General features: G+C 38.1%; 2 protein-coding genes across 2 annotated transcripts; both read right to left on the bottom strand.

Annotated features, from left to right (window-relative positions):
• Window positions 1-1,906: 1,906 nt before the first annotated feature.
• mansc1 (MANSC domain containing 1) lies at window positions 1,907-18,184 on the bottom strand. Its single transcript, XM_050036351.1, has 5 exons — window positions 17,245-18,184; window positions 13,955-14,040; window positions 11,516-11,843; window positions 8,951-9,091; window positions 1,907-6,559 (listed from the first exon to the last, which is right to left on the bottom strand). The coding sequence occupies exons 3-5, from the start codon at window positions 11,763-11,765 to the stop codon at window positions 5,541-5,543; spliced, it is 1,410 nt and encodes a 469-aa protein (XP_049892308.1). The 5' UTR covers window positions 11,766-11,843; window positions 13,955-14,040; window positions 17,245-18,184; the 3' UTR covers window positions 1,907-5,540.
• Window positions 18,185-19,639: 1,455 nt separating this feature from the next.
• c23h11orf98 (chromosome 23 C11orf98 homolog) lies at window positions 19,640-25,570 on the bottom strand. The gene is made up of 4 exons (XM_050036381.1): window positions 25,467-25,570; window positions 22,384-22,508; window positions 22,141-22,238; window positions 19,640-20,594 (listed from the first exon to the last, which is right to left on the bottom strand). Exons 1-4 carry the CDS (start codon window positions 25,503-25,505, stop codon window positions 20,479-20,481), a joined length of 378 nt encoding a protein of 125 aa, XP_049892338.1. The 5' UTR covers window positions 25,506-25,570; the 3' UTR covers window positions 19,640-20,478.
• Between the last annotated feature and the right edge of the window lie 1,068 nt (window positions 25,571-26,638).

Below are 26,638 nucleotides of genomic sequence, written 5' to 3' on the forward strand. Positions count from 1 at the left end.
TTGAAGCTCAAAATTTGACAAAAAGTCACACTTCTGTGAACTGAGTCAGAGTTAAGTTTGAATTTATACATTATTATGACAAAAGGTCAGAATACTGACATGATAAAATCTAAACTTTAATACATTACACTGAGAGAACAAAGTTTTCTTTCAGTTTCAGTCTAAATCAAAATTTTGGAACAAAGGCGGCTGTAAAAACAAACGTCACAATCTGGGCTCCAGCCAAAAATCAAACGTCAAAGAATTCAGGGAATAAGTCAGACTTTAGTGTCTCACCTCTGAGTTAATCAGACAAAGAAAAGACCAAAAAGAAATCAGAATGAAAAGTTATTTGATGATTACATTTCAAGATTACAACCTTTCCACTTATCCCCCTCCAGCATTTCCAAGTCGTATTATTGTTGGTGCCTCTGATGTGAAGACGAGATCGCTTCCTGTTTCACTCAGAGCCCAGCACCTGTCAGCAACACAAGAGGAACTGCATTTTGTTTCCCACAGTTACTCTGGTATTTTCACTACTGATGGTAACTGCAAGGAACCGATCCTCTTTGTTATCTGGGGATAGCAACCAGTAGCTACCAGGAGAAACAAATGTTTTATCCTCTTCCTGTTTTGGTTGTACGATGGTTGACGCATTTCCTTTGTGCCATTAATGAAGCCTTCATTTTCCCAGGAGGCAAGTTTTATTCCTCTATGGCGAAAGTCTGACCCACCGTTCTCTGAATCTGATTGGCTCACCCTAATATTCTTACCCTAACCCTAACCAATCCTTCCCTACCTTAACCTAACCAACCCAAACAGTGAAGTCACACATTACATTTACATGACGTAAGAGAAGATTCATTTATTGTGTCAGCCCAACTAAAACTGTTAGACCGACTGAAATCGAACTGAAGTGAGTGAGGCCTTGTTTTACATCTGGAGATCATAATTTACACCCCAGGTTATTAAATCAGTTATGATTAATGTGGTGATGGTGATCAGTGTTTGAGGGTATCTATCTATCCATCCATCCATTTTCATCCACTTATCCAGGGCCGGGTCGCGGGGGCAGCAGGCCAAGCAAAGCACCCCAGACGTCTCTCTCCCCAGCAACACTTTCCAGCTCCTCCTGGAGGACTCCAAGGTGTTCCCAGGCCTGATGAGATATGTAATCCCTACAGTGTGTTCTGGGTCTGCCCCGGGGCCTCCTACCATGCCAGGAACACCTCGTCCAGGAGGATCCTAATCAGATGCCCGAACCCCCTCAACTGACACCTTTTGCTGTGAAGGAGCAGCGGCTCTACTGCGAGCTCCCTCCGGATGTCCGAGCTCCTCCCCCTGTCTCTAAGAGCTCATGACCACAGGTGAGGGTTGGGACGTAGATGGACCAGTAAATCTTCACCTTCTGGCTCAGCTCCCTCTTCACCATGACGGTCCGGTGCACCAAACCATCGATCCATCTCACACTCAATTCTCCCCTCACTCGAGAGCAAGACCCCGAGATACTTGAACTCCCTCGCTTGAGGCAGTAACGTTTTCCGTCAGAGAACCATGGCCTCAGATTTGGAGGTGCTGACTCTCATCCTGACCGCTTCACACTTGGCTGCAAACCGCCCAGATGCATGCTGGGGGTCACGGTGTGATGAAGCAAACAGAATCACATCATCTGCAAAAAGCAGAGATGCAATTCTGAGGTTCCAAACTGGACTGCTTCCAAATTACTTTGATGAAGTAATTAAAATAGTTACATACCTTTATACATTTTCAACAGGGTAACTTGTATCTATAACCGATTACATTTTAAAAGTTACCTTCCCAACACTGGTGGTGACACACCATCATAAGAAACTGAGTCATACTGTGCTTAGTTTGAGGTTTATCACCTGCTGCAGAGTCAGAATCAGTAAAACGACGACAACACCTTCAAAAATCACATTTTTTTTAATCCTTACAAGAACAAAACATCAAATTCCAAACTTATGCAAAAGCATCACTTCACAAAACACGACCAAACTATCACCATCGATGTAAATAATTAGACGCTGTAGAAATCAAAGCAATAGAAGTGAAAACAAGTCAACAGTGCAGCTTCAGGCTTCTTCAGGTCAGTGTGTGCAGGAGGTTCATCAGGCTGCTGCTGCCCCCTGGTGGTGAGCTGACGCTGCAGCAGCCTCCACCCCCTCCTCCTCATACACTGACACCCAATACAAATGTACTTATTATTATTATTATAGGAAAATAGTGCGCGGCCAGTGTACTCTTACTTATGAAAAACAATCTAATATTCAAAAAGAAGCATATCATATTTATCAAAAAACACAGGATACAATAGTGCATCAATTTTCAAAGAATTGCATCCATCGTTTGAAATCTTTATCCACGTGTGAAACCAGAGAAATGTGGACAGAATACAAAAACAACACAGTGAGAGTGTGAGACCGACGTTCGGGCCGAGTCGGCGAGTTAAGAAGCAGTCACAGGCTCGTATGGCTGAAGCATGTGGAAGTAAAAAGACATGCAAGTGTACATCTTATACACAAAGGGCTGATCGACCCCATGGCGAAGAAGAAGGCCTCGAAACCAGAAGGCCGAATGTACAAATCTGTGGCCGCTCGTACAATCCAGAGTTTCTCTACATCGACTTCAGAGGCTTCCTGAGATTCAGGGAATAAAAATATTGCTGTTTGTTCTTTGTATTCGATCACCAGCTGAAGTTTCTCTGCAGTCAGCGACGACTAAATCAACGCATCAGGAGGTTAACAGGAAATGACCTCACTCTCTGGCTCTGACTCAAGATAAATAACGTCAGGAATAAAAGTGATTAAAACCAGAAAGTCAGAAAAAAAACTCAACTTTCTTTATAACATGAAAAGCTTCTTGTTTTACTGAGCTCCCTCTCATACTATATCAAGACATGTTCATATTATTAAGACATTTTCTTCGTATTAATACATTATTTTTGTTGTTGCAATAATTTTTTATGACTATAACATATAATTTATTCTTGTTACATCCTCCTGAGACCCTGTGTCCTCATACGAGGACATCACATTTTAGATTTACATGACCTCATACTTCATTCTACTTAACTTAGACCTGTTGTCCTCGTTCATGGACATTTTTGTGCCATCTAGTGGCAGTAAGAGCACAATACACTAATCCATGTAAAAACAAGATGGCAGCCATCTCTGCCAAGTCAGTCTGCGGCTGATCCCGACACAAAAGTGGACAAGGTCCACAACCTGATCACGTTATGGTTGAAACTTTATTTAATTATTAATAATAATGTTTGCAGTTTAATATGGCAGTAAATTTGACCAATTTTAGCAACAGGAACAAGATACTGTTAATTAGGAAGTACTTGTTTGAAGACAACAGGACTTTATTCTTGTCTCGTTTGAGGAGATTGAAACTTAATTACCGTTAAAAATGTTTAGTTTTTTATACTTTTCGGGTCCTATTGATCCCAAATAGCTAGGAGAAATTATAAATGCATACCAAACAAAAGTTCGGGTCTCAGGAGGATATGAGTAGAAACCCACCTGTTATTACACAAAATCTTTTTATCTGATCAAAACAAGAAACTTTTCACATTTAACAACATATGAAAGTTTCCTGTGTTATTAACATTTAAGCAATAACAATACAAACACTGATTTTGTGTAACAGCAAGAGGTATGAGCTGTTAGCCGACTAGTTCAATAAACGCTGCACCCTTGCTAACCGGCACCAGTAATATTAGTTGGTTAAACTTATTACAAAAATTATTATTTTATGCTTTTTTGTTCATCAAAGGAAAATGCCATTGAAGTAATCACTCAAAATCTCTAATGAATTATGCTCCTAAAATATTGTTTTCAATAAATGTTCTTCGTTAATTTTTATTTAGTGAGTTTTTGTCATGTTTTGTAGGATAAAGTGAAAAGTGCCACATTTCAGCAGCATTATCATACGATATGGTCATTGAAAAATGTGATTAATGATTTCAAATGGCTCTTATAATATATATTTATATATAACAGGAAGATTTTGTAACTTGATAAGATAAAGTGATTTGTTTTTTAATAAAAAAGTATGTTAAAACGAATAATTTGGTCTCCAGTGGTGAGAAAATATTTCAGAATAAAATGAAAAATATCTTGTAGTGAAGCTTGTGTACAGGGGACATAAAAACTTTTCATGTTATAACAGGAAACTGAGCAAATATTTTTGTTGTGATGGTGGCAGCAACACGCCGCCACAGCATTTAAAGATTTGAGAAAATGTCAGATTTGTGAGGACAAATATGATAAAATGACTTCATTCTGAGACAAAAGTCAAAATGTTGAGAGGAAAGATTTATGATTATTTTCATATAATTTTTGCATCATTGTGATGTTTCTAGACAACACAATCGGCAGAAAGTGTTGGCATTGTTCGTTTCTGCAAACCACGGATACGTTACATTACAACTTATTTTAAGAAGTTGGTCAAAATCAAAACATTTTTTGAGTAGGATGGAATTAAAATAAGTAAGAATACCTATGACCACAACTTTTGGATAGAAATTAAGTTGGGTTAACTTAATTAAGCTTCTTGTTGGTTGTACGAAACTATTTGAGTTTGTGAGATTAATAAAGATGTATTGGACTAACTCAAGGATGCCTGATTGGGAACTACTCAAAAAGACGAACGTGAAGTGTGACCTTAATTTCTTTAAGTTGAACCAGTGATAAAGTCAGCTCATACATTACGTCACTTTAGAAACGTTGATATGATACGTATGAAACAAATGTAACGTATTCGTGGTTTGCAGAATCGCATAACGCCAACAGTTTCTTCTAGCGAGCGGGCTGTTCTTGATTTGTCATGCGTTGCATTCTTTTTGGCAACCAAACACAGATACAGTATCTCCGTCTGGTGCTTTTAAATTTACGGTTTCATGATATTTATATATATCACGATGAAAATTATATTTCGGCTCTGTCCATGAAAAATCACGAACCTCCAAAACTGTTAAAAAAAACAGTTTTCCGCTTTGAAACGATGCATTTTTCAGGTAATCCAGTGTTTTGTTAAAGTAGCTCATTTTAAAATAAAGACGTGAATGAAACTTCTGTGGTGGAGGATTTTATCGATATCGCCTACTCCTATTAAGAAATAATGTGAGATGCAGATTCTACGGGTTTGTCTTCAGAGTGCATTAATTTCAATAACTGCACAGGTCTGAGTTCATTATGCTTCTTAAATCACAGCCACCTGCCAAAGATCAAAGTCCTCTTCTCTCATATTTCAGGGTAATAAACATAACTGTGTTAATGTAAATAAACTGTGTCGCACCTGTGTGGTTAATTCAAAATAATGCACCCGCTCTGGCCAATCAGGATCGAGTATTCTCCACACGGTGTGACGCCTCTTAAGTGACGCAGACATTCTGTTATTGTGTAACTTTGTGCTGTTTTAAAATTACTATCAGATGAACGTTAACAATCTTAAATGAACTCATTTAAAGTCTTGCTTTTTGTCCTTCTGAGCTTCCATTGTAAAAACCAAACACCTGTGAGGCGCTGTGTCCTCCCTCACACCTCGTAGTGCAGGTCATTCAGCTCCAGTCTCGTGTAATGGCGTCTGTCAAAGGACTCCATTGCCTTGCGGCCGCCGACGGCCAGGGCCAGTGTGAGTATGGCGAGCCCCAGCACCATGAACGCCACCACGCCGCTTTTCAACGCCCCCCGTGCTGCCACCGCCGTTTTTCCTCGGCCAACGCTTGAGTTCTGGAGGGCGTGGTCGGACTGGACGGCGCCTTTGGGGATGATGACGAGACTCTGTGCTGGAGTCGTCCTCATGGTGGGTGGATCGGTGGTTGTGGTGGTGGTTGTAGTGGTGGTGGTAGGAAGTGGAGTAGTAGTAGTAGTGGTGGGTAAGGTAGTAGTGGTAGTGGTAGTGGTAGTGGTAGTAGTAGTAGTAGGAGTGGTGGTTGTAGTAGGTGGAGGAGGAGTTGTAGTGGTGGTAATAGTAGTGGGAGTTGTAGTAGTAGTCGCAGTGGTTGTTGTGGTTGTAGTAGTAGTTGAAGTAGTTTCAGTATTGGGCTGTGGTCTTTCAGTAGTTCTTGGTGCAGCCTCTTTGCTGGTGGTTACAACAGGAAGCGATGTGGTGGAGCTCTGTGTCGGTGGAGCGGATGTGGTGGTGCTGACAGGATGAGGTTTTACTTTCTTGGTTGATTTATTTTGCTTCTTGCTGGTCTTGTTTGGCTTCTTCACTATGGTGGTGGGGGTGGTGGTGGTTGTAGTAGTAGAAGCTGTTGTTGTGGTGGTGGTGGTGGTGGTGGGTGCTGGAGTTACCGGAGCCATAGTGGCAATGATGATGATGGGTGGAGGTGTTGTTGTGGTGGCGATGGTGGTTGAAGTTGTGGATGGCGCAGAGGTTGTAGTCGTTGCTGGTGGTGATGTTGTACTCGGTGTGGTGGTTGTAGTGGTGGTGGGTTGCGTGGTTGTTGGTGTAGTTGGGGCCGGCGTGGTGGTGGTGGAGGTGGTGGTGGTTTGTTCTGTGGTGGTGGTCGTCATGGTCACAGGCCTCACAGTGGTTGGATGAATCAAGCCTATGCAGGAGAGAAGACAAAGTCAGAAGTCAAAGTCAAGTTTAAATATGATTATCTTATGAAGTAGCTGATGCTAACATGTTAGCTAACAGTTAGTGATTTCCACAGCCAGCAGTTACAGAGCAACATGATGATCCATTAAGAGGCTTTGTGTTTGTGTCCACCTGAATGTAGGTCCAATATTCTTTCTCTTTTAGCTCCGTTTTTGGTCCCCACCACCTCCTGAGGTGAGGGTTAAGCCGTCAAAACTATGGCTACGTATGTTTTGGAAGAGATCGCTGTGAGGATTAAAATAAGAATGTTACATAACTCTGAAGACTATTGGTGTTTTTGGATCAAACAGTTCTGGGAAGCTCCTGTGAGAACTTAACTTGTTATGAGATGTTGTTTGTTTATTATGGTCTCTCTTGTTTACACAGGTAAGAGGTTTTTAAAAATGGCAGTTGCCGGTGCTGCATTGGCTCACGTGTCCTACCAGTCACCAGTACCTACTCCGAAATAGGAGCTTAAAAGGTCCCTCAAAATGGGGTTCAAAGAAACATGAGTTCTCCTTGTTCTCGCAGTGTGGACACAAAAAAGGGGGTCCATAGAACAATGAAAAAGTTCCACCGGTGCGAAAACACCTATTGATGACTTCTGGTTTCACCCTTTTGGTTTCACACCGGACACCAACAGTGGTCTCCTGGGTGAAAGTCCTCTGTTTGTTTGACCCATCCATCGACCTCCTCCATACACAGAGTTGTCACTCTTTATACTATGTCACCTGACTTCTTCTTCTTTTTTTTTTTAAAGATATTTTTGGGGCATTTTGGCCTTCAATGGATAGAACAGACAAGTGTGAAAGGGGGAGAGAGAGAGAGGGAGGGACATGCAGCAAGGGGCCACAGGCTGGAGTCGAACCCGGGCTGCTGCGGCAACAGCCTTGTACATGGGGCGCCTGCTCTACCACTAAGCCACCGACGCCCCCGACTTCTTCTTTTGCTCCCGTCATAGTTACTACAGTCACTAGAGGTCGCCGCCTAACAATAAATGTAGGAGGTATGGAGCTACATTAGGGTCAAAAGTTTTGTACTTGAAAAAATAAAATTTGAAACTGAAAATTCATGTGTTGATCTTGAATTTTGAAAAATACAACAATGTATTCAAAATAAAAAAAAGTGTATGAAATGTTTTTTCAAGTTAAATATAATTTTGATTCACTTTTGCAATTCTTTTGAATAAATAATTTATTTTCACTTTTCACTTCCATATATATTTTAACATTTGAGGTCTTATTTTTTTCAGTTGCATGTTTTATCTTTTCAAATCCAGATCTTATTTTTTACAGTTTCAAATCTAATTTTTTCACTTTCAAAATTTTTCAAAATTCAAGATCAACACATGATTTTTCAGTTTCAAATTTTATTTTTTCAAGTACAAAACTTTTGACCCTAATGCAGCTCCATAAGGAGGTAGAGTAGGGCCATGGTGCAAATCATAGAGCCTTCTGACAACTGGTAATCATTTAATGGGCTGATAACATTCAAATTGGGTGGAAAAATCTGTCTCTGTCCGCTGCTAAATGTTCCACCATGTTCATCAGCTTGAGTTTTAGGAAGCTAAAAAACAGAGTCCAAAGAGCTGCAGAGATCATATTACATAAAATCATCTGAATAGTTGCTAGAAGAAAATGTTGGCATTGTACATTTCTGTAAACCATGAATACATTACATGTGCATGTTTGACGAGACGCCTGCCAAACTGCAGACCACTGTTTGAGACCAACAAACAAGAACACCCACTGTGAAACAGTCAATTCTGTTTGTATCGGATTTTAGCCCCCAATGTGAGTGTTTTTTTTGGTTTTTTTTACCAGTTACTGTTTTTACTGCCGGGATTGTACATCCAAAGCCGGGTATTTTAAGCCAAATGATAACCACAGTGCTGTTAAACGTCAAAGTTTCAATATATGCAATACATACGACCAAGGAAATGTCATGTATCCATGGTTTGCAGAAACTTACAATGCCAATTTGTTTCCTGGTGATTGGGTTGACAATACAGTTACAGTTTTTAATTAAGAGCTGGTGTCAGTCGATGGCAAACTGTTTCTGAATTACAAATGGTTGAAAATTGGTTTGGAATATATGGTATAAGTGGAGGCTTGCTTAAAACCTGTCTGATGTTCTTGATGACTTCCCCATCAATCTGACTAATCCATCAGAGAACCTCAAACCAAAACTGATTCAGCTCCACTGTTCTAAGATGACAGCAGAAGTCATATCTCAACACCTCACCAAATGAAAAGAAGCACAGTGAGGATAATAGCGGTATAGTGACTCTTTAAAATAACAGAACATCATGTGAAGGAAAGAAGAAATTAAGTTCTGATGAAAGAGAAGATGAATGTACCTTTGTATATGTCGTAGGTGTTGATGCCTTCCGGTGCCTTCATTAACGGACAGTCCTGCTCCGTCTGACAGTGGAACAGGAAGCAGTTATCGTCACCGGCGTGTTTGTTGCCCTTGAACACAGCCATGTTGCACTTGGCACCTTCGGAAACACAAAAACAACGGTCAGAATCTGAAGGACCTGAACGTATCGACAGGGGGGAACAGACTTTGTTGCTTTTGTACTATGTCACCTGACTTCCTCCCTCCTCATGTGTTGGGTAAACATGTTGTTGTTGTTGGTTTTGTACTGGTTTACAAAAAGTTCACATTTGTTTTCCTTTTACAGGAAGCTTGTATCGACTGCTAGCTAGCCAACGTTCCAGCTCAGTCGAGGAGGATGCCATTAGCGTTTACGTCTTGCACTGTCACGAGCATGAGCATCTTTTCTGTGAGTAGATGCACACTTCCTTCTGCACAGTGATACGGTTGGCTGGTGTAGTTTGGCCAAAAGAAAATAGCTCCTACATGAAGCTACAACAACAAGGTCTGTGGATTATCTTGAGTAACCAGGTGATGATTTCTGGAAAGAGACACTGATGTTGAGTTTTTCAGATGTATTATTTTGGCACTTTGAGCATCACAAGCTGTGTTTCATTATATTGGAGAGAAAGCAGACATCTACAACTTGCCAACGCACACAAAAACAATCTAGACTGATGAACAGCACTACAGAGGCCTGCACTATAAAGCAGGATTTGGAGTTAGCGAGGTAACTTCAGGGTTAACTCTGGGTTTTCAGTACTATGAAGCTGGTTCTCTTTTTTACCAGGATAAATCACCATGGTAACTGATGCTGAACAGCTTACCTGATCACAGCCTGTCAACACCCCGACCTCTGACCAATCACATCACTGAAGAAAAAAGTATCCATGGACAAAAGTCCAGAGTCACAGGTAAAAAACAGAGGCGTCTATATATTGTTATAGGTCAGTAGAATCAAACTGTCTGGTGTTACTTTTAAGTATTTTATGTGACATATTCAGAGGAGTTTCATCATCATCCAACTACACAGCAATCAATACTCTATACTGTCACATGTAGCCTGGTGATACCTGCATGAGATTTAAGTCTCAACTGAAGGTGAATTTTTCAATAGTGTTTTCAACTTTCTAGATTTTCTGTTTTAAGATTACAGATTGTCGGTTACATCCCACCCCACTGACATTTTACTGTCTTGTAGTTGCAAAAAAATTTGCTACCGTTTCATCTCATATAATATGAAGCAGCCTACTTCATTCATGGATTCTGATGATGTCACTTGTGGCTGATAGGAAAACCCAGAGTTGACTGAACTAGTTGATAACCAGCTTTGTAGCACCAGTTATCCAGAAGGACAATGTGAGGGTTAGTCAAACCAGATAACGAGAAGATATCCTGGGTAAGCTGAACTGGCTCCGTAGTTCAGGCCTCAGGTAAGAGGAAAAAATATGTGTTTTTGATTTTGGGGTGGACTGTTCCTGTAAGAGTGTGACTCTTTGTGCTGTTGATGTGGGAGGTGTGTTTTGGATGAACTGAGAAATTTAATTAAAATTTAAGTTTTGTAAATGACGGTTTAAAAATAGGTACATTTTACAGTGTATTACACACTACTTTTGTGTACTTGCTCTGGATGTAAAATTATGTATTAATGTAACCCGAAAAACTGTACCAACTTGTTGTCAGATAAATGTAGTGGAGTAAAAAGTACAATATTTTACTCTGAAATCAAGTGGAGTAGGAACATAAAGTGAAATAAATACTTCAGGATTGAACTTGAGTGCAGTATTTTAATAAACTGACTTCCCTGCACTGTGCTTAACTGCGTGACATCGGGTCTGTCGGCAGTTTTAGATTTGTCTTTCAAATATCCGTCTAATTATATAACGCGACCAAGTTTTAACTGCTGAGATTAAAATATCTGTTCTTAGAAATGGAAGCAGATTTCTAAGTAAAGCTCTCACGTCTCAGCCTGAGACGCTACAAAAAGCCCGTCACTGAATCCCACTTTGACCCACTTGAGTGTTTTCAAAGGCAGACGTCTCGACTGGATCCTAAAATGTACCTCATTGTTATTTTAGCTCCCACAGGGACAAAGCGTTTGTCTGAGACGTTTATCACTGTGAATAAATCAGTGTTTTTATGCAGCATTTAGCTTAATGATGAACAAAATCTGAGATGAGACTAAAGAAACTTCCCCTGTGTCTCTGCTACTCATTTATTAACGTTTACCTTCACTACCGTGATTGACAATTTTACAGAAATGTAAATGTATGTTGATCCGCACTGATGGCTGCTTTTAATGAGCTGCAGAAGTTTCAGTCAAAAATATTCAAGTTCTTTGAAAAACACCATCAAGCTGATGGCCGAGGCGATGCAGAGACATCAGACGCTGCCTCTGGTCCACCAGAGAAGAACAGGAGCTGCGGTCAAACCATCTGCCGCTAAAGTTAGAGTGCACCTGTATTCTGATCTTTATGGTAAATGCATGGAAACGGCCCAGGGTACACACATGACTAAGTCTGTACCCCCCTTCAGTTTGTCTCACCTGGTCTGACTTCCTCTGAGCAGCAGGCGAGGACACAGTCCCTCTCTGACCGGACCACCCGGGCGTCCATGGCCGTCGTCGACCTGTTTAACGCCTGCCTAACGTTCACAATGGCGTTCTGGTGCTGTCTGGAGAAACACGTCTCCGGCTCCACAGCTGACACAGGAAATGATGTGGCCACCATCAGCAGCAGCAGCAGCAGCACAGAGAGAGTCCATGATGAGGGTCGAGTGGAGGCTGGAGGAGTCATGGCTGCAGCAGATCTACGGTCTGTGATCAGAAACGCCTCAGAGTCCACAGCAGGAGAGCAGAGATCCACACTAATGTTCTGAAAACAGAGGACATGCTGCGTGTTACCAAATTTTCATTTTACACTGAAATAAGTGACAAACAAAGGTGTGATAAAACCGATAACACTGACTTTAAAGACTGTTAATCCAAACGACAAATATAAATCTGAACCATTTCCACGGCAGCATGTGATTTTTTTTAGCACCTTGTGAGACTTCGGAACATGATTTTTGTTGTGTTTGAATTTTGTTTTTATGTACCAGGAAGTTTTGGAAATGTGTCGTTAAAAAACGACAGCAAGATGGACTATATGATGTCATAAATCTAAAACTATGTCATTTTTATGTGCTTGTTAGCCACCTGAAGCGGACGACATATTTATCAATTTAGGCAATTTATTGTTCGTCGAAAAGGGCCGTTGTCATTTTATTGAAAAGACAACTATACTGCTTTAATTTGAAAGTGTACACTGACTGTGAGAAACAAAACATTTACTGGAAACCCTACACAGAGGCCTCCGATTATTTTCCATTATTTTTTGTGATGGGGGGGCCTGTGATTGTATCAGGGTGGCTGTGGCCCCCCCTTGGCCACCCCTTCGCGGCGCCACTGTCTATGTCAGGGTGTTATTTATGATAATGATCAGCCTTTGTAAAAAGTTTTGTGAGAGTTTGACGAATCCGACAAACATTTGCATGAATACACATCATTTAAAAAGTAAGTTTATTTAAAAATACAAGAACAGGACAGGTGAAAAATGTTGTAAGAATAAAATGTAAACCTGAATGAAAGCAAGAAACCCCGTGGAAGAGAATCAGACATGTTTGTTTTCTTTTAGTTTAAATACCCAATTATCTTGAAATTAAATGTGTAAAAGCACAGGATGGATAAACATATAATTTAAGGACAGTCCAACAAGGATTTATGTTTATTAAAAATGACTATTTATTTGTACAAAGATGAAAAAAATGAGTTTTCTGTTAATTATTTGAGGAAAGTTTGATTTTTTATTTTGCGTCTGGCCAAATTTTTTATTAAAAGGACGACAATTTTATTTCTTTTCCGTGTTTAATGTTAAACCAACGAGATGAGCTGTTTTGTTGTTTGTGTTTATGTGTTATATGTTGAAGTGTGTGTGACTGTATGTGTGAGGACCCCAGGAAGAATACCCAATGCTTATACTGGTGCTAACGGGGGTTTGAATAAAGAGAGGAAACATATACACACATTATCAGCATATTGGCTAACATGTTGGCAAAGAGTGGCCTACTTCCTGCTGTCAGACTACTGACTGTAAATATCCAGTTTCCTGCTAGTAATTACGACTTTGAAGTTGGCGTGAACGCTGTTTACAAGTCATAAACAGGTTTTATTCCGTCACCAAACACAGCTTTGTAAACAAAACTGAGAGCAGATAGAAAACATGCATGAAAAACAGAAACAGAAAAATAGTGTGCAGAGATGTTTACAGCTTACAGAAAAAAAAACTCTTGAATCAACATGTGTCTGATTTGTTGGTGGGACGCGTACGTCACTTTCTGCTAATTAATTATGGTAAAACAAAACTAAATGAGGCCCTACATGTAAGACTGAAATTAAGTGGAACCAAATTCAATCTAATTATGAGTCCGAATAAAAACTGAATTAATGAGAAAGTCCTTTATTTCCTCAATGGGCATAAACGCATGTAAGGCTGTTCACAGAGGAAAAACCATGTTACAACATTAGAGTTACTGAGTTTATAAACTCCTGCAGATCATCTTTAAATTAGTTTCTACAACCCTTTCTTAAGAATAAACACTTTGTTGGACGTCATCTTTCAAAGCTCATCAGTTTGTCTCAGTGGCAGCTTCAACTGTTTGTGACACTACAACATCTTCGTGTGTCCGTCCCCGAGTCCCAGATCTGTCTCCACCGACAACAACAGCACACAAAGAGAGCTAAAATAGAAAAATCAATCTGTGCCGTAAAAATAGAAATCTAAAAATGGACGCTAATCCTTCAGGAGCCGGCGAAGGAGCTTCCATTTTTAGATTTCTGCTGAAAGTGAACGAGGTCACCGAGGGTGTTAATGACGGACACATTAATTTGTCTTCAGCTTTTCAGATACAAAACCTAAAAATATGTTGTGTTGAAGCAGAAACTCACCGGGCCGACAGTGTGAACAGTCCTCCATCAGATGCTCAGTGGATCTTTGGGTCCACAGTCCACAGAGCAGGACTTTAACCCGTCTCCTGTGCGGGACAGAGTGTCAGTGTTTCACCTTATCTCTTTTACAGCTGGTGCTATCTGACCCACTATCAATTAGATTAGTAACCAGGTGTGTCTGCACCGTGCTTGTGTCTGGAGCTTCTTATTAGACAGACACGAGGCCTTATCTGTAGGCAAATATCATCTTATGGACACAATGTTCAGATTTTTCAGTGTCAAAGTTAGTTTTAATAATAAAAAAATATAATCAACTTTATGTTACAAAGTGCTCTGCATGGAAAAAATAAAAATAAAACAATTCAGCACCACAGTTAGATGAAAAAGTTCAGAGAATTAAGCAGAATAAGACACCAAAAAGGATCAAATAAGGACAAGAGTGCAGTAGACACATAAAACCTCAAAAACAGTAAAATAGTTGAACTCAAAGTCAAGCTTCTATTTTGGAGCCTTTAACTGAATCTATCGACCGTTCTGAAGGGAGATGACCTGAAGAAGACTTTAATATGAAAAAGAGCTGACGAGTTAACTTTGAGTTCAGATTTTCTGGTCAAATTAGGATTTTTTGGACTGTTTTTATGTGTAAAACAGCCTGGCTGAATATATGTTGAGGTAAATATTGAATAGGCTATAAGCAAGCTAAACAACTATCAGATCTCAGGTCAAATATATTCACGATAAATTTGATCTTCCAATATAATTGTCTTAATGTTGTTTCAGAGGCCTCTCCACTTTCCCCAGGAGTGTAATTCTGGCTAAAAAAAATATATCAAATCCTCTTGTTTTACTTAAATTTAATCATAGTCTTTAGCCAGAAGAGATCTGTTAGAGAAACATGAGTAATCTTTGTGTAATTGAAGAAAGTGACGTCCTCTTTAGGTCATTAAAACTTCCTAACCCCTAACCCTAAATCCCAGAAAATATCTGCAAGATACGACCTTGGTGTCGTCATTGTAGCTTTATCTGTAACAAAGCAAAGGCACTTGAGTATTACCGATGTGTACTAGATCTATATAATATCTCTATATATATATATATCTATATATAGAATAAGATAATAAAATATTTTGTATTTTTAGTAGATTATACTGTTATGAATTTGCATAATAGTCTGTTTAACTTTTAATACTTAAGTACGTTTTGATAATATTTATACTTTTACTTAAGTAAAAAAAAAATCTTGTAATATATTACATTTAAATTGTAATATTGCTTTTTACATTAGAAACCTCACTTAGGCAAAAGTACAAAATATTCGCATTAAATATACTTAAAATCTTAAAAGTAAAAGTACCTATAATGTAGAATGGCCCATTTCAGAATAATAGCGATAAATATATTATCATTGGATTATAATGATAGATTTATTCATGTGTTCATCACTTTGACGTTGCTGTGGTAGAGCTGATTTTAATTGATCTGTAATGTAACTAATAAATGTCTAATTAAGTAATTAAGTACAATATTTCCCTCTGAGATACAGTGATGGAAGTTTCTCAGAGGGAAATAGTAGATGGAAATAGCCTAACCTATAAACTATAACCCCTAATCTGCTCACTCAACTCAAAACTTTTAGTTAAGTACAAAATAGTAAAATAAAAGATTTGAGTAAAAGAGATACAAAAATAAATGTGTCACATGACCCTTGTCTGACAAGAATTTTATGTCAGTTTAACAACTTTTTGTTGTTATTGTTGTTTGAGCATTTAATTCTATGCCATATGAACATAAAAACATTACAACTTTTTAAAAAAAATTTAACTGAACTGTAAGTGCACAATGACAGTGTTGTTAATTTGCCTTAAACTAATCAAGCTAAAACTGCTTTACAAAATTTAGTCAAATTAACTGAAAAAATTGTTGACTTATCATAACAAAATTATGATAAACTCACAAGGGATGAGTTTTTGTGTCAAGTGAAAATTTTGTGTCATGGATGGATTTGGGGTTAACTGTGTAAAGTACAAGTACCTCAAAATTGTACAGTGGTTTATTTAATGTACTTGGTTACTTTCAACCACTGTAAATATGTCAGTTTTTTTTCAGGCTAACTGAAGGCGAAGCTAATATTTGCCTGGATAAGATTTGATATCGGCAGGTGAATATTTGTCAGTTTGGCTGAGAAGGAAACAGAGCGAAGGAATTTCGCGTGAGCTGTAGCTTGCACAGAGACACAAGCAAGAAGTCATAGATTAAAATTGAAATAGGGTATGGTCAGAATTATAACTGACGTAACAACACTAATAACCAGCTAGCTGTTTGTGTGTAAAAATAACTAGAGAAGACGTCTTTGGGCAAAAGCGAAGCTAATAACACTTCTGTGTACTCAGAACAAACTGATACAAGATGATTTCATTTAACAATAAAGATATATTTTAAGTGCATAATGATAATGTAAATTAAAAATTGTTTACAAAAAAAAAGTCAAACTCACGGGATGAATTTTTGTGTCAAGTGAACATAAAGTTATGTAATTTTGACAATCTGGGACACTGTGTCAACTTTACGTTAAAATTTTGTGTCATGCACGGATTAGGGTTTACAATTTAACGTACAAGTACCTCAACGTTGCACAGTAGTTGATTAAACGTACTTAGTTACTTTCCAGCACTGTAAAGATGTCAGTTTTATTCAGGCTAACTAAAGGCGAAGCTAAAATTCGTCTGAAAAAGATTCGACGTCGGCGGGCGAAGACGCGTCAGTTCGGCAGTGAGGGAAATAGAGCGAAGGAATTTCGCGTGAGCTATATCTTGCACAGAGACACAAGCTAAAAGACATAAATTAGAATAAGTTATGAAATGGGTCTGAGACATCTTTATAGTTAAAATAACAACACTGTTAACTAGCTAGCTATTTGTGGCTGAGAAGAACTTGAGAAGACGTCTTTGGGCGAAAGCGAAGCTAATAACACTTCTGTATATTCAGAACGAACTGACACAAGATGCTATAAAGATGCAATAAAGCAACACAAATAAGCTAGTAGCTAAATATTTCAGTTAAACACAGCTTAAGTCTTTTCAATAGCTTAATAACAGGCAGCTAATTTGTGCCTTTGTGTAAGTGTTCGCTGCTGGGTTATTCCATGTACCACCTGCCGAACAAACGTGTCGCTGTACTGGTTTTAATGGTGCTAATGTTACCGGATAATGCAGCCTAAACTGGGACACAAAGCAACATGGTGTAATAATGATGTTTTCTACCCCCCTCCCTCCACAGCTTCACGGTTGTACCTTTCTCTTCACCGAGGACACAGATTAACTCGGCGCCGCGTCCATCATCCCTCCGTCGGTCAGTCCTCCGCCTGATGAGTCGGTGTTTGACTGGAAACTGGAAGCCTCACCAGCAGGCAGCAAAGATCCCAATCAAGCCAGTTCAGTCCCAGTAAGCGAACAAGATGCTTCACCCATCCCGAGAGGACATGTTGGTAAAAAAAAAAAAAAAAAACTGGTGGCACGATTCAGAAATATTCGTGTTTTTCTCCTTTAAATGCTGGATAATAAACGTGTGTCCGTCATCACCGGCCGTTAAATACACGGGATCAAACCGTTTGTGGAGGCAACATGTTGGATCCGTTACCGAAACGCCATAAATCCCGTCAGCAGCATCTTGTTTCTGTCTCCAGGATGATGAACTACATTACATGATGGCTGGTGCGGAAGATCTGCTTCTCTCCAGAGTCTGACCCATTTTAGTCTTTGTCCTCTGGAAGGGGGGAGGGATGGAGCCTGCATCCCAAAATCTGACGGCAACACACACTTTCATTAGCACTACAAATTAACCTCAAGAAATTACATTTATATTTCAAGAAAAAGCTCCTTCTTCTGTTTTAAAACCCCGTCTTTTAAAATAAAATCCCAGTTTATATAAGCATCTTAAAGGAAGGTCAGTCAATAATTAACGAGGCTGAACATGAACAATACATGTGAAGGAAAAACACTTCACCACTTAAACAGATATTTGACCAGGACTGTTAGATAAAAGAGATAAATAGTTGACTTTATAAAACCTCTGCCTGTATGAAAATATGGAAGGTTATTAATGCCAAGAAAAAACAAAGAGTTACTAGGTCAAAGCTATGAATTATTAATCAAAAAAGGGTAAAGTATAGAAAAAAATAGATGAGATGTTGTAAAAACTCAAAATGAGTTTTAAAATAAAAAATAATCCCTCTCTCTCTCTCTCTCTCTCTCTCTCTATATATATATATATATGTGAGATCATTAAACTAGGTCAAAGCTTTAAAAAAAAAAAAAAGTTTGAATGGTACAGAAAAATATAGATGAAATGAATAAAAATTCAAAATTGTGAGTTTTAAAATAAAAATTATCCAGTAAAATTTTGGACAGAGCCTACCTGGAGAAAATTAGTTTTAAATCAAAGATCAAAATTATGATTTTCTTTTCACTTTCGAAATAATGACTTGAGTCCAAATTATGACTTAAAAGTCTCTCAAATCATTATATATAATTAGAAAAATTTCACCTGACAGTTTCTGCAAGAATATAGTAAAAAGATGGAAAAAAGAGCAGTATGACATCATTATAATATAATATTGTTTCACAGCTCTACTTTAAAAAACATAATTATGATTTAAATCAGACTGTTTAGGTAATGATCAAATTAATGCGCTAGATAAGAGAGATAAACAGTTGACTTTATAAAAACTCTGCCTGTATGAAAAATATGGAAGGTCATTAACGCCGCAGGGAAAAAGTTTACTAGGTCAAAACTACAAAATATTAAGTTAAAAAAAAGGAAGGTACAGAAAAAAATGGAATTAAAACTCAAATTAAAATGATCTAATAAAACCTTCAAAATTATGATTTACTTCTTTCTCACTTCCAAATATATGGAATTTTTTTCACTAGTTGTCTTTTTCCTCTGGATGAAATGTTTCCACAATATGACCTGATCTATGACCTGACCATTTTCGCAAAAATATATCTATTTAAAAAAGGAAAAAAAAAAAGAGCATTATGACAAAAAAAGGGGAAAAAAGTGTTGCTTGGTCAAAGCTACAACATTAAAAAACAACAAATAAAAAATGGAAGGTATAGAAAATAATTAAATGTTATAAAATTCTGAGTGTTAAAATAAAAATGATCCAATAAATCTTCAGACTGGAGCCTACCTAGAGAAAATTATTAGGTAAAAATCAAAGATCAATAACGACTTATGACTCCAAATTATGACTCAAAAGTATCTCAAAAGTATGTGTGTGTATCTACACAGATATATGCATATGTGTGAAAACCTTAACATTTATGATTTAAATAAGACTGCTAAGTTAATAATTACAAGATACAGAGATATGATACAGATTTATAATTTTGACAATCTCACTATTTCGTATTTCTTTCAATTTCAAATGTCATATTAATGGATACATATCAGCAGCAGAAAATACTGCCTAATAAATTCACTATTTCCAGTTTGAGTCTTAAAATAAAATAAAACTACAAAATTGTAAGCCAGCAACAGGAAAAGTACACAGCACCCCCTGACCTGATATTAAAGTAAAACTTTGGGCTTTTTAAGGTTCCATTGATTCTATTGGGAATTTAAATATAAATATATATATATGTGTGGTCAGAATGAAAAAAAAAAGGAACCACAGGAAGTTAAAGGTTATCAATAATGAACTGTTTAATAATACAGAGTTGATGAATATGGTGGTTAGTAGAGTTCTGAATGATTATTGTTTACAAACTTGAAGGATCTGTGACGTGAACAATGCCTTTGAAAACACAAAAGAATAACAACTCTAACATAAAATATTATTCTGACAGCAGACGTCACCCGACAGGAGCCCATTTCAAAAAGACAAGAACCTTTAAAAACAGATAACAGGTAAGAATCTGAACACAGGTCTGAGCCATGACTGTCACCTGCATGTCACTACTTTGATTTAAGTCAAACTTGTTTGGTTTATTGAATCAAATTTGTGAGATTTTTGAGCCAGAATTTGTCTTTACGTCAAAATGATGAGCTATTATTTATCAAAAATCTTCACATAGTATCTCATAAGTTTGACCTATTTGACTTTGTCAAAATTATTACATTTAAAAAGTCAAAATTAAAACCTGACTTAGACAATCTCTTGACTTATCTCATAGATTTGACTTGAGTAGAAATGATTAAATCTAAACATTTTAAAGTTTTGACTTCCTAACTGATAATTCTGACTTGCAGCAAGTTCTCCTCTGTTTATCATCCCTAAATCTTCCTCGTACTGATGGTCTCCCACAGCCTCCCGTCTCTCTAAATCTTCCACCTTCCAGCATCTTTCCATAACAACACGTTAACTCTGACTCAAACAGCTGCAGACACGTTAACGTCACTCTGAACACAAATGGTGAGAAAACTTGACGTTTGTTCACAGAGTAAAAAACTACTCGATCATACTTCAGAGTTCAGTTCAAAGATGTCGTTCAGATGAGACACAACAGTTGTCTCTGTCATCATCATTCAGTGTCAGCCATCTCTACGTCATCATTAGGTCGGGCTGCTCTCTTCTTATTCTTCTTCTTGGTTGGAGCAGATGATGACTCCTGTTTCTGTGGTGCTGCTGCAGCTTCAACTGAGGACACAGACGACAACAGAGGAAACAAGTTCAGACAAAGAAAGACTAGATGTGTGCCCATGTTTGTGTGGACGCATAATGAACTGTTAATGTGTCATATTTCGTAAAGGGAGTTTGGTGTCATATTTTCCACCAGGAGCAGGATGGGAAATAACCTCAAAGACATCTAGTTGTAGTCCTTTTGTCAAACAGTGACGCTGCAGGATCCCCAGTCTTTGCACAGTCTTACAGTGTGTTACTGAAAATTCACAAGAGGTCTCATTTACTAATATGTGCGTAGAAACATTCACTGTTGGATTCATGACACGTGTGCACCAGCTGATTTTGTTGTTTTGTCAGTGATTGCGATTTTAATGCTTTATACATTTTGTTAAAAGGTGTTCCAAAGGTGGATTTATACTCATGCGTCAGCTCTATGCAGACCCTACGCTGTGGCCTATGCCGCTGTGAGCATTTATACTTGTGCAGTAGTGTGTCTGTGTCACTTTGCAGTTACACCTCCAAAACACTAGTCGGCGGCGGAGGTTTCTGTGAAGTGCTGTAAAGTTGAGTTGATTCAAAACACACATTAAACACACATTAAACATGGCTTAATAGAGACAGTTTCAAACACAAGTACACAAATCAGCTTCACTATAACTCGCAGCATTCACAGACAAACACTTGTCTTTATCTGGACACATTTTCCCCACAAATACAACATGCTAAAATTATTAGCACAAGCCTATGGCATTTTACATTGTATAAATTAGCCTAGCGACTAGCAGACTTTTCCTCTGCTCATATGAAGCCAGGATAAATCACACACAGGACTTAAAATGTTATTTCTGTGGAGGCTTTATTGTCTTCACAATTTATTGTTTCTTATCTGTGAAATTAAAGCAAATAAAAGTTTTGTTTCCACTGAGGGAAATGGTTTCAGCTTACAGAGACAGACAGGAGGTCTGCGTCACTGTGACATGTAGTTAATTTCTGGGGAGCTGCACGTCAGGCTATGGCGTAGGGTATGACGTTGACTTGTCGCAGAAGTAGAGATCCTGCTTAAGACAGCCAGGCCTTTATCATTTATGCGTAAGCATGGTCTGAGGCAGTTCTAAATTTGTCTGCAGCGTAGGAACAAATTCAGGTACGAAAATATTGATGAATCCCAGGGCTACATCATTCGTACGCGCGGTTTAAGCACAGATTTGTGTTTACACACTGTCTGTGGATGAGACCCATTGTCTTTAAATGTGAGAGGGTGTCAGACTTTAGTCTTTTTTTAAGTCTTCTAGTGCAGTGGTTCCCAACTGGTGGGTTGCAGGTCAATCCTGACTGAAACAAGTGTCGTTTTCTCTTGCAGAGTGAGTGACTAAGCGACAGCTACTTGACAAAGACAGCAAACTAGCTCTGCAACGCGGCCAAGCGCAAGTGTGACACTAAATATAATAAGCTGTGTGGACCTTGAACAAATGACTAAGGAGAAATCTGGACCAGTTGGGAACCACTGTTCTAGTGTATGGTAGCAGCAAGTTGAGACAGTGAACAGTGTGTCACCATTTACCTTCCATACCGGCCTTCTCCTGCTGCATGTGCTGCAGCTGTTTGAGCAGCTTTCGTTTCTTCTTTCCAGACAGAGTGATGTTCGCCCGCGGGCTCGACCTGAAACAAAACACAAAGTCAGACTGAAACATCACAAGTTAAACTTCAGTCTAAAAATAATAAAACATGGCAAAGTCTTAGCGAGTCGTCAAGTCTAACATCAGAATATGAATCAACGTCCTGACAGGTTTTACTGATCACTGACTTTCTCTTCTTCAGGTGATGCACGGTGATGAGACCCTCATCGACCACAGCGCCAACTATCTGATGTTTCTTCCTCTTCTCTTTGCTCAGAACTCGCCGCCGCTTGAAAAGCTTCTTACCCAGCTCCTGCAAGACGACAAACAGAAGGATGAAAAAACCTAAACATGAAGTCTATGTCTGTAGGGCCAAAGTTATGTTACCAAGGCGATATGCTGAAATTCTGTCGATAGCGTGAGACTAGATATCATCTTAGATTTTGGATATCACAATATCAAGAGTACCATTCTCCATTGTATTTAGGATCAAATCTACACGTCTCTAGTCTCTTTAAAACTGCAGTCGTGTTTATTTTACAATAAAGTGTAACAGGAACTGTTGATAAAATGAGCAGCTCAGTAACATCAGAGTGAAAAACAAGAAGATGTTTACAATAGTAAAATAATAGAAATATCACCAGTTAATCTCAGGCATTAGTTTTAGACCCTTTAATATTTCATTTATATATTTATTTGTTTACTTATTTATCAATTCACTTGGCAAAAGGACAGAATAAGCTACCAAAAGTCCAGCACACAGCAGCAGAAATCAATGAAAGTGATACAAGTGTGTCCCAAAGCTTGCTGCTGTGTTTACACCCTACACACTGATGAAGGTGCTTCATTCACCTGTGAAGGTGACTACAAACAGAGTGACACTCCGAGACAGAGTAGGAGTGGGTCAGGTCTGGTTTTGGAAAGGTCCCTACAGAGTTAAGAGCCTCAGGAAGGAAAATAACAAACTCCATCTTGCAATGTGACCTTCACTCCAGCAGAGGGCGGACTGGTAACACATCAGGAAAACAATCTTCCGCATGTATCATCATAAAATTCGTGAGATGCATCATGGGATAGGTTAAGAAGACCAAAACAAAAATCTCACACACACATCTGAATTATCTCGAATCTTATTTTTTTTCGTGTAAATCAGGACAGTTTAGCTTCTTTGTGCCTCCAAAATGTATTAAATGAGACAACGTGAGAAGTTAAAGGTCAAAACGTATAGCTTATAGCCTTTCACACCTGCGATGATGAGTAGAGCACTTTATTCTATGGCAAAAAGTTGCTTAGAAGTTTGAGAAGCACTGTTTATGTGACAGTAAATGAAAAAAAATAAGGTTCGGCAGTGTTGTGTGGTCAAAACAAGCAATTTGGTGACTTCATTTTACTGATCAAACAATTCATTCATGATGGAAATACTTCAGTAAACCACGTTTTAAAACACAGTCAGGGACTTATGTTACAGAAAAACAGATGCTGACCTCTGTGATTTGGATTTAAAAGAATAATATTAAATATTATATAGATGTGATTTTTGGGTATGTAATGTATAGAAGCGTATTGCATTCACTTGACAAATAAAAAAAGCCCTGTTTTTCTGAATAATTTTTCCCTGTTTTTCATGGTAATTTTTTTCTGTTTTTTTTTTTTCTGTTTTTCGTGGTAATTTTTTTTCCTGAACCTGTTACACTGAGATAGGCCTACACTAGAAGGAGCAGGAGCACGGATGCAAAATACATCCATGAGCTGGAGTCACCATGGATGCAGAGGTCACTTGCAGGTGCCAGGTGGGAGCTTCTCGCGAGATTTTGAAGTATCTCGTCTCCTTGTTCAGGAAAAATAAATTACCACGAAAAACAGAAAAAAATTACCACAAAAAACAGGGAAAAAAAATTACTCAGAAAAACAGAAAATATTACATGAAACACGCTTTTTTTATTTGTCAAGTGAATGCAATGCGCTTCCGTAGTAATAAAACTAAACAACATCTTCGTTCATTATTCCTTTTACTTGCTTATTTTCATGTTTTATTTGTTCTTCTCCACAACGTCCACTGGACTGAACGATAACAGAAGTTTGTAGCATCAAAAATACATTTGTGCTGGCGTGTTGCTTTGAGTGGAGGAGGCAGACATGGCGCCACATCAGACTCACTTACCTAGTTTCTGACTTTGAGAGACAGAGTAGCTCATGCTCACAAATACTGACTGAACTTTGCCGAGCCATAGGAGTAACCTACTGGAATTCTCAATTTGATTAGTGTAGTAGTGTTCCCCTTTAATAATTTATTTAGCTTAAGAAGGAGGAGGATTTTCTCAACACATAAAGAAACACTTCATCCTTCAGTTTATCACAAACATTCAACATCAACACATCTGATTCATGGTTTTCACTAAACAGGAAGGGGATAAAAACTAATATGAAAAGTATCTAAAGCTGTCAGACACATGTAGTGCAGTAAAAGTATAATATTTACCTCTGAGATGTAGCAGGGTGTCTACAAGTATCAGACGGTTAAATTGAATGCTTTTTAAGACACATTCAAGATGCTTTTAACCACATAGAGGACAGATGTTTGGACAAATCATGCAGAGGTGCAGAGGTAGGTGTAATGTAGGAATATGGTTACAAGAGTGAGTTAAGTCAATCTATGTTTTGCCAACAGGTCAGTGCAAGTATGAAGTAAAATGACAGTATTTTCTATATATTTAAAGATTTGTAACATTAGAAATGACTTTTACAAAGGGAGACTTCACTCATTTTCACAAGAAGGTATTAAAAAGGATAAATGTAATTAGGTAGAATATTTGTAGCAGGTAAGACCTCACAAATTCAAATTTAAGACTGTTGAATTATATTTAAGGCCTCATTGTTGTAACATTTAAGACATTTTAAGGACTTTTTCAGGACCTGCAGACACCCTGTGTAGGGGAGGAGAAAGTGGCATGACACTGAAATACTCAAGTAAAGTACAAGTACCTCAAATTTGTATTTAAGTACAGCACTAGAGTAACTGATTATAACTGCTCTGATCCAGTCTGAATATATTTAAGGTCCATGCAACACAGAAAAACTGTAAACTATCTTTAAACCTGACAAACACTGAGCTAAGCTAGACAGTGAAGCAGCAGTGTTTACGTTAGCTGCTCATGCTAACTGCTAGCTGTTAGCTTACATCTTATTTAACTCAAATAAACTTTAAACGTCTTCCCTTCTTGCTCTTTATCGTCACGTCTTTAATATAAAAATATAAAACAGAGTTTCTTACAGTTTTCGGTCTGTTTATTTTTCCTCCTGGTGGAGACATGATGGTCCTCTCACGTGGGAAAAGTGGAGCTTCTTCTTCTGCGGTTTAAATTCCGGTCACATCTCAGGACCCGCAGCTGAACACTGCCCCCCTCAGGTCTGTCCACAAATTACAAGACAGCAGATACTATCAGTGGAGGAAAGTTTTACAATAGATTTACTCGAGTATTGGACTTAAATTTAAATTCCAGGTGCTTGTACTTTGCTTGAGTATTTCCATTTTATGCTGCTTTGTACGGAAGCGTATTGCATTCACTTGACAAATAAAAAAAAATCATTTTTTATTGAGTAATTTTTTCTGTTTTTCGTGGTAATTTTTTTCTGTTTTTCGTGATATTTTTTGTTTTGTTTTTCAATTTTTTCTGTTTTTCTGAGTATTTCTGAGTTAAGAGAGCAACAGAACAACAGACGCTTTCATTCCTTTCTTGAGAGCTCGATATAATGGAAGCAGACATGACTTGTTTAGTTTAATCCAGTTTTACTTTGTTTTGGGTTTGAGACACTGGGAGATACTCTTGTCTTTAAGTCATATAGATGGTGTTATCATTAGTTTGTCGACTTTACGCAGGCACCGGTCACTTGCAGGTGTCAGGTGGGAGCGTCTCCTCGTTCAGGAAAAAAAATTACCACGAAAAACAGAAAAAAATTACCACAAAAAAACAGAAAAAATACCCCGAAAATTTTTTTTACCACGAAAAACAGAAAAAAATTACCACGAAAAACAGGGAAAAAAATACTCAAATAAAAAACAGAAAAATAAATAAATTACTCAGGAAAAACAGAAAAAAATACTCAGAAAAACAGGGCTTTTTTTATTTGTCAAGTGAATGCAATACACTTCCGTAGTTTTTGTGATAATTTTAAAAACTAAAGAGCTGCAGCCAATACAACCAGCACTGCAAGAGTTTAAAACTTAAATTTAGGTACTTAAACTTTTAACAGAAAGAATATGCCACAAATCAGTGAACGAAAAAAAAGAATTATTTATCTTTTTCATAGCGCTGATTGTAGAACAGAGCAGGTTGTCAGACAGTGGTTAAATGCTGCCACCTGGTGACCATGTGTGGAAACTACAACTGCATTCTCTGCATATAGTGGCTATTTGAACAACATTGAAACGTGTTTTCACTATTT

The sequence above is a fragment of the Epinephelus moara genome, chromosome 23 (genome assembly GCF_006386435.1).
Source record: "Epinephelus moara isolate mb chromosome 23, YSFRI_EMoa_1.0, whole genome shotgun sequence".
Lineage (NCBI taxonomy): Eukaryota > Metazoa > Chordata > Actinopteri > Perciformes > Serranidae > Epinephelus > Epinephelus moara.

Bases quoted from the DNA above. Each gene is read 5' to 3' on its own strand.
- c23h11orf98 (XM_050036381.1), bottom strand. From the start codon at position 25,505: ATGTCTCCACCAGGAGGAAAAATAAACAGACCGAAAACT. The intron at 22,509-25,466 runs GTAAGAAACTCT...GTCGTCTTGCAG, and splicing joins AAATAAACAGACCGAAAACT to GAGCTGGGTAAGAAGCTTTT. The intron at 22,239-22,383 runs GTCAGTGATCAG...GTTTTGTTTCAG, and splicing joins CATCACCTGAAGAAGAGAAA to GTCGAGCCCGCGGGCGAACA.
- mansc1 (XM_050036351.1), bottom strand. From the start codon at position 11,765: ATGACTCCTCCAGCCTCCACTCGACCCTCATCATGGACTCTCTCTGTG. The intron at 9,092-11,515 runs GTGAGACAAACT...GTGTTTCCGAAG, and splicing joins CTCAGAGGAAGTCAGACCAG to GTGCCAAGTGCAACATGGCT. The intron at 6,560-8,950 runs GTACATTCATCT...TCTCCTGCATAG, and splicing joins CACCTACGACATATACAAAG to GCTTGATTCATCCAACCACT.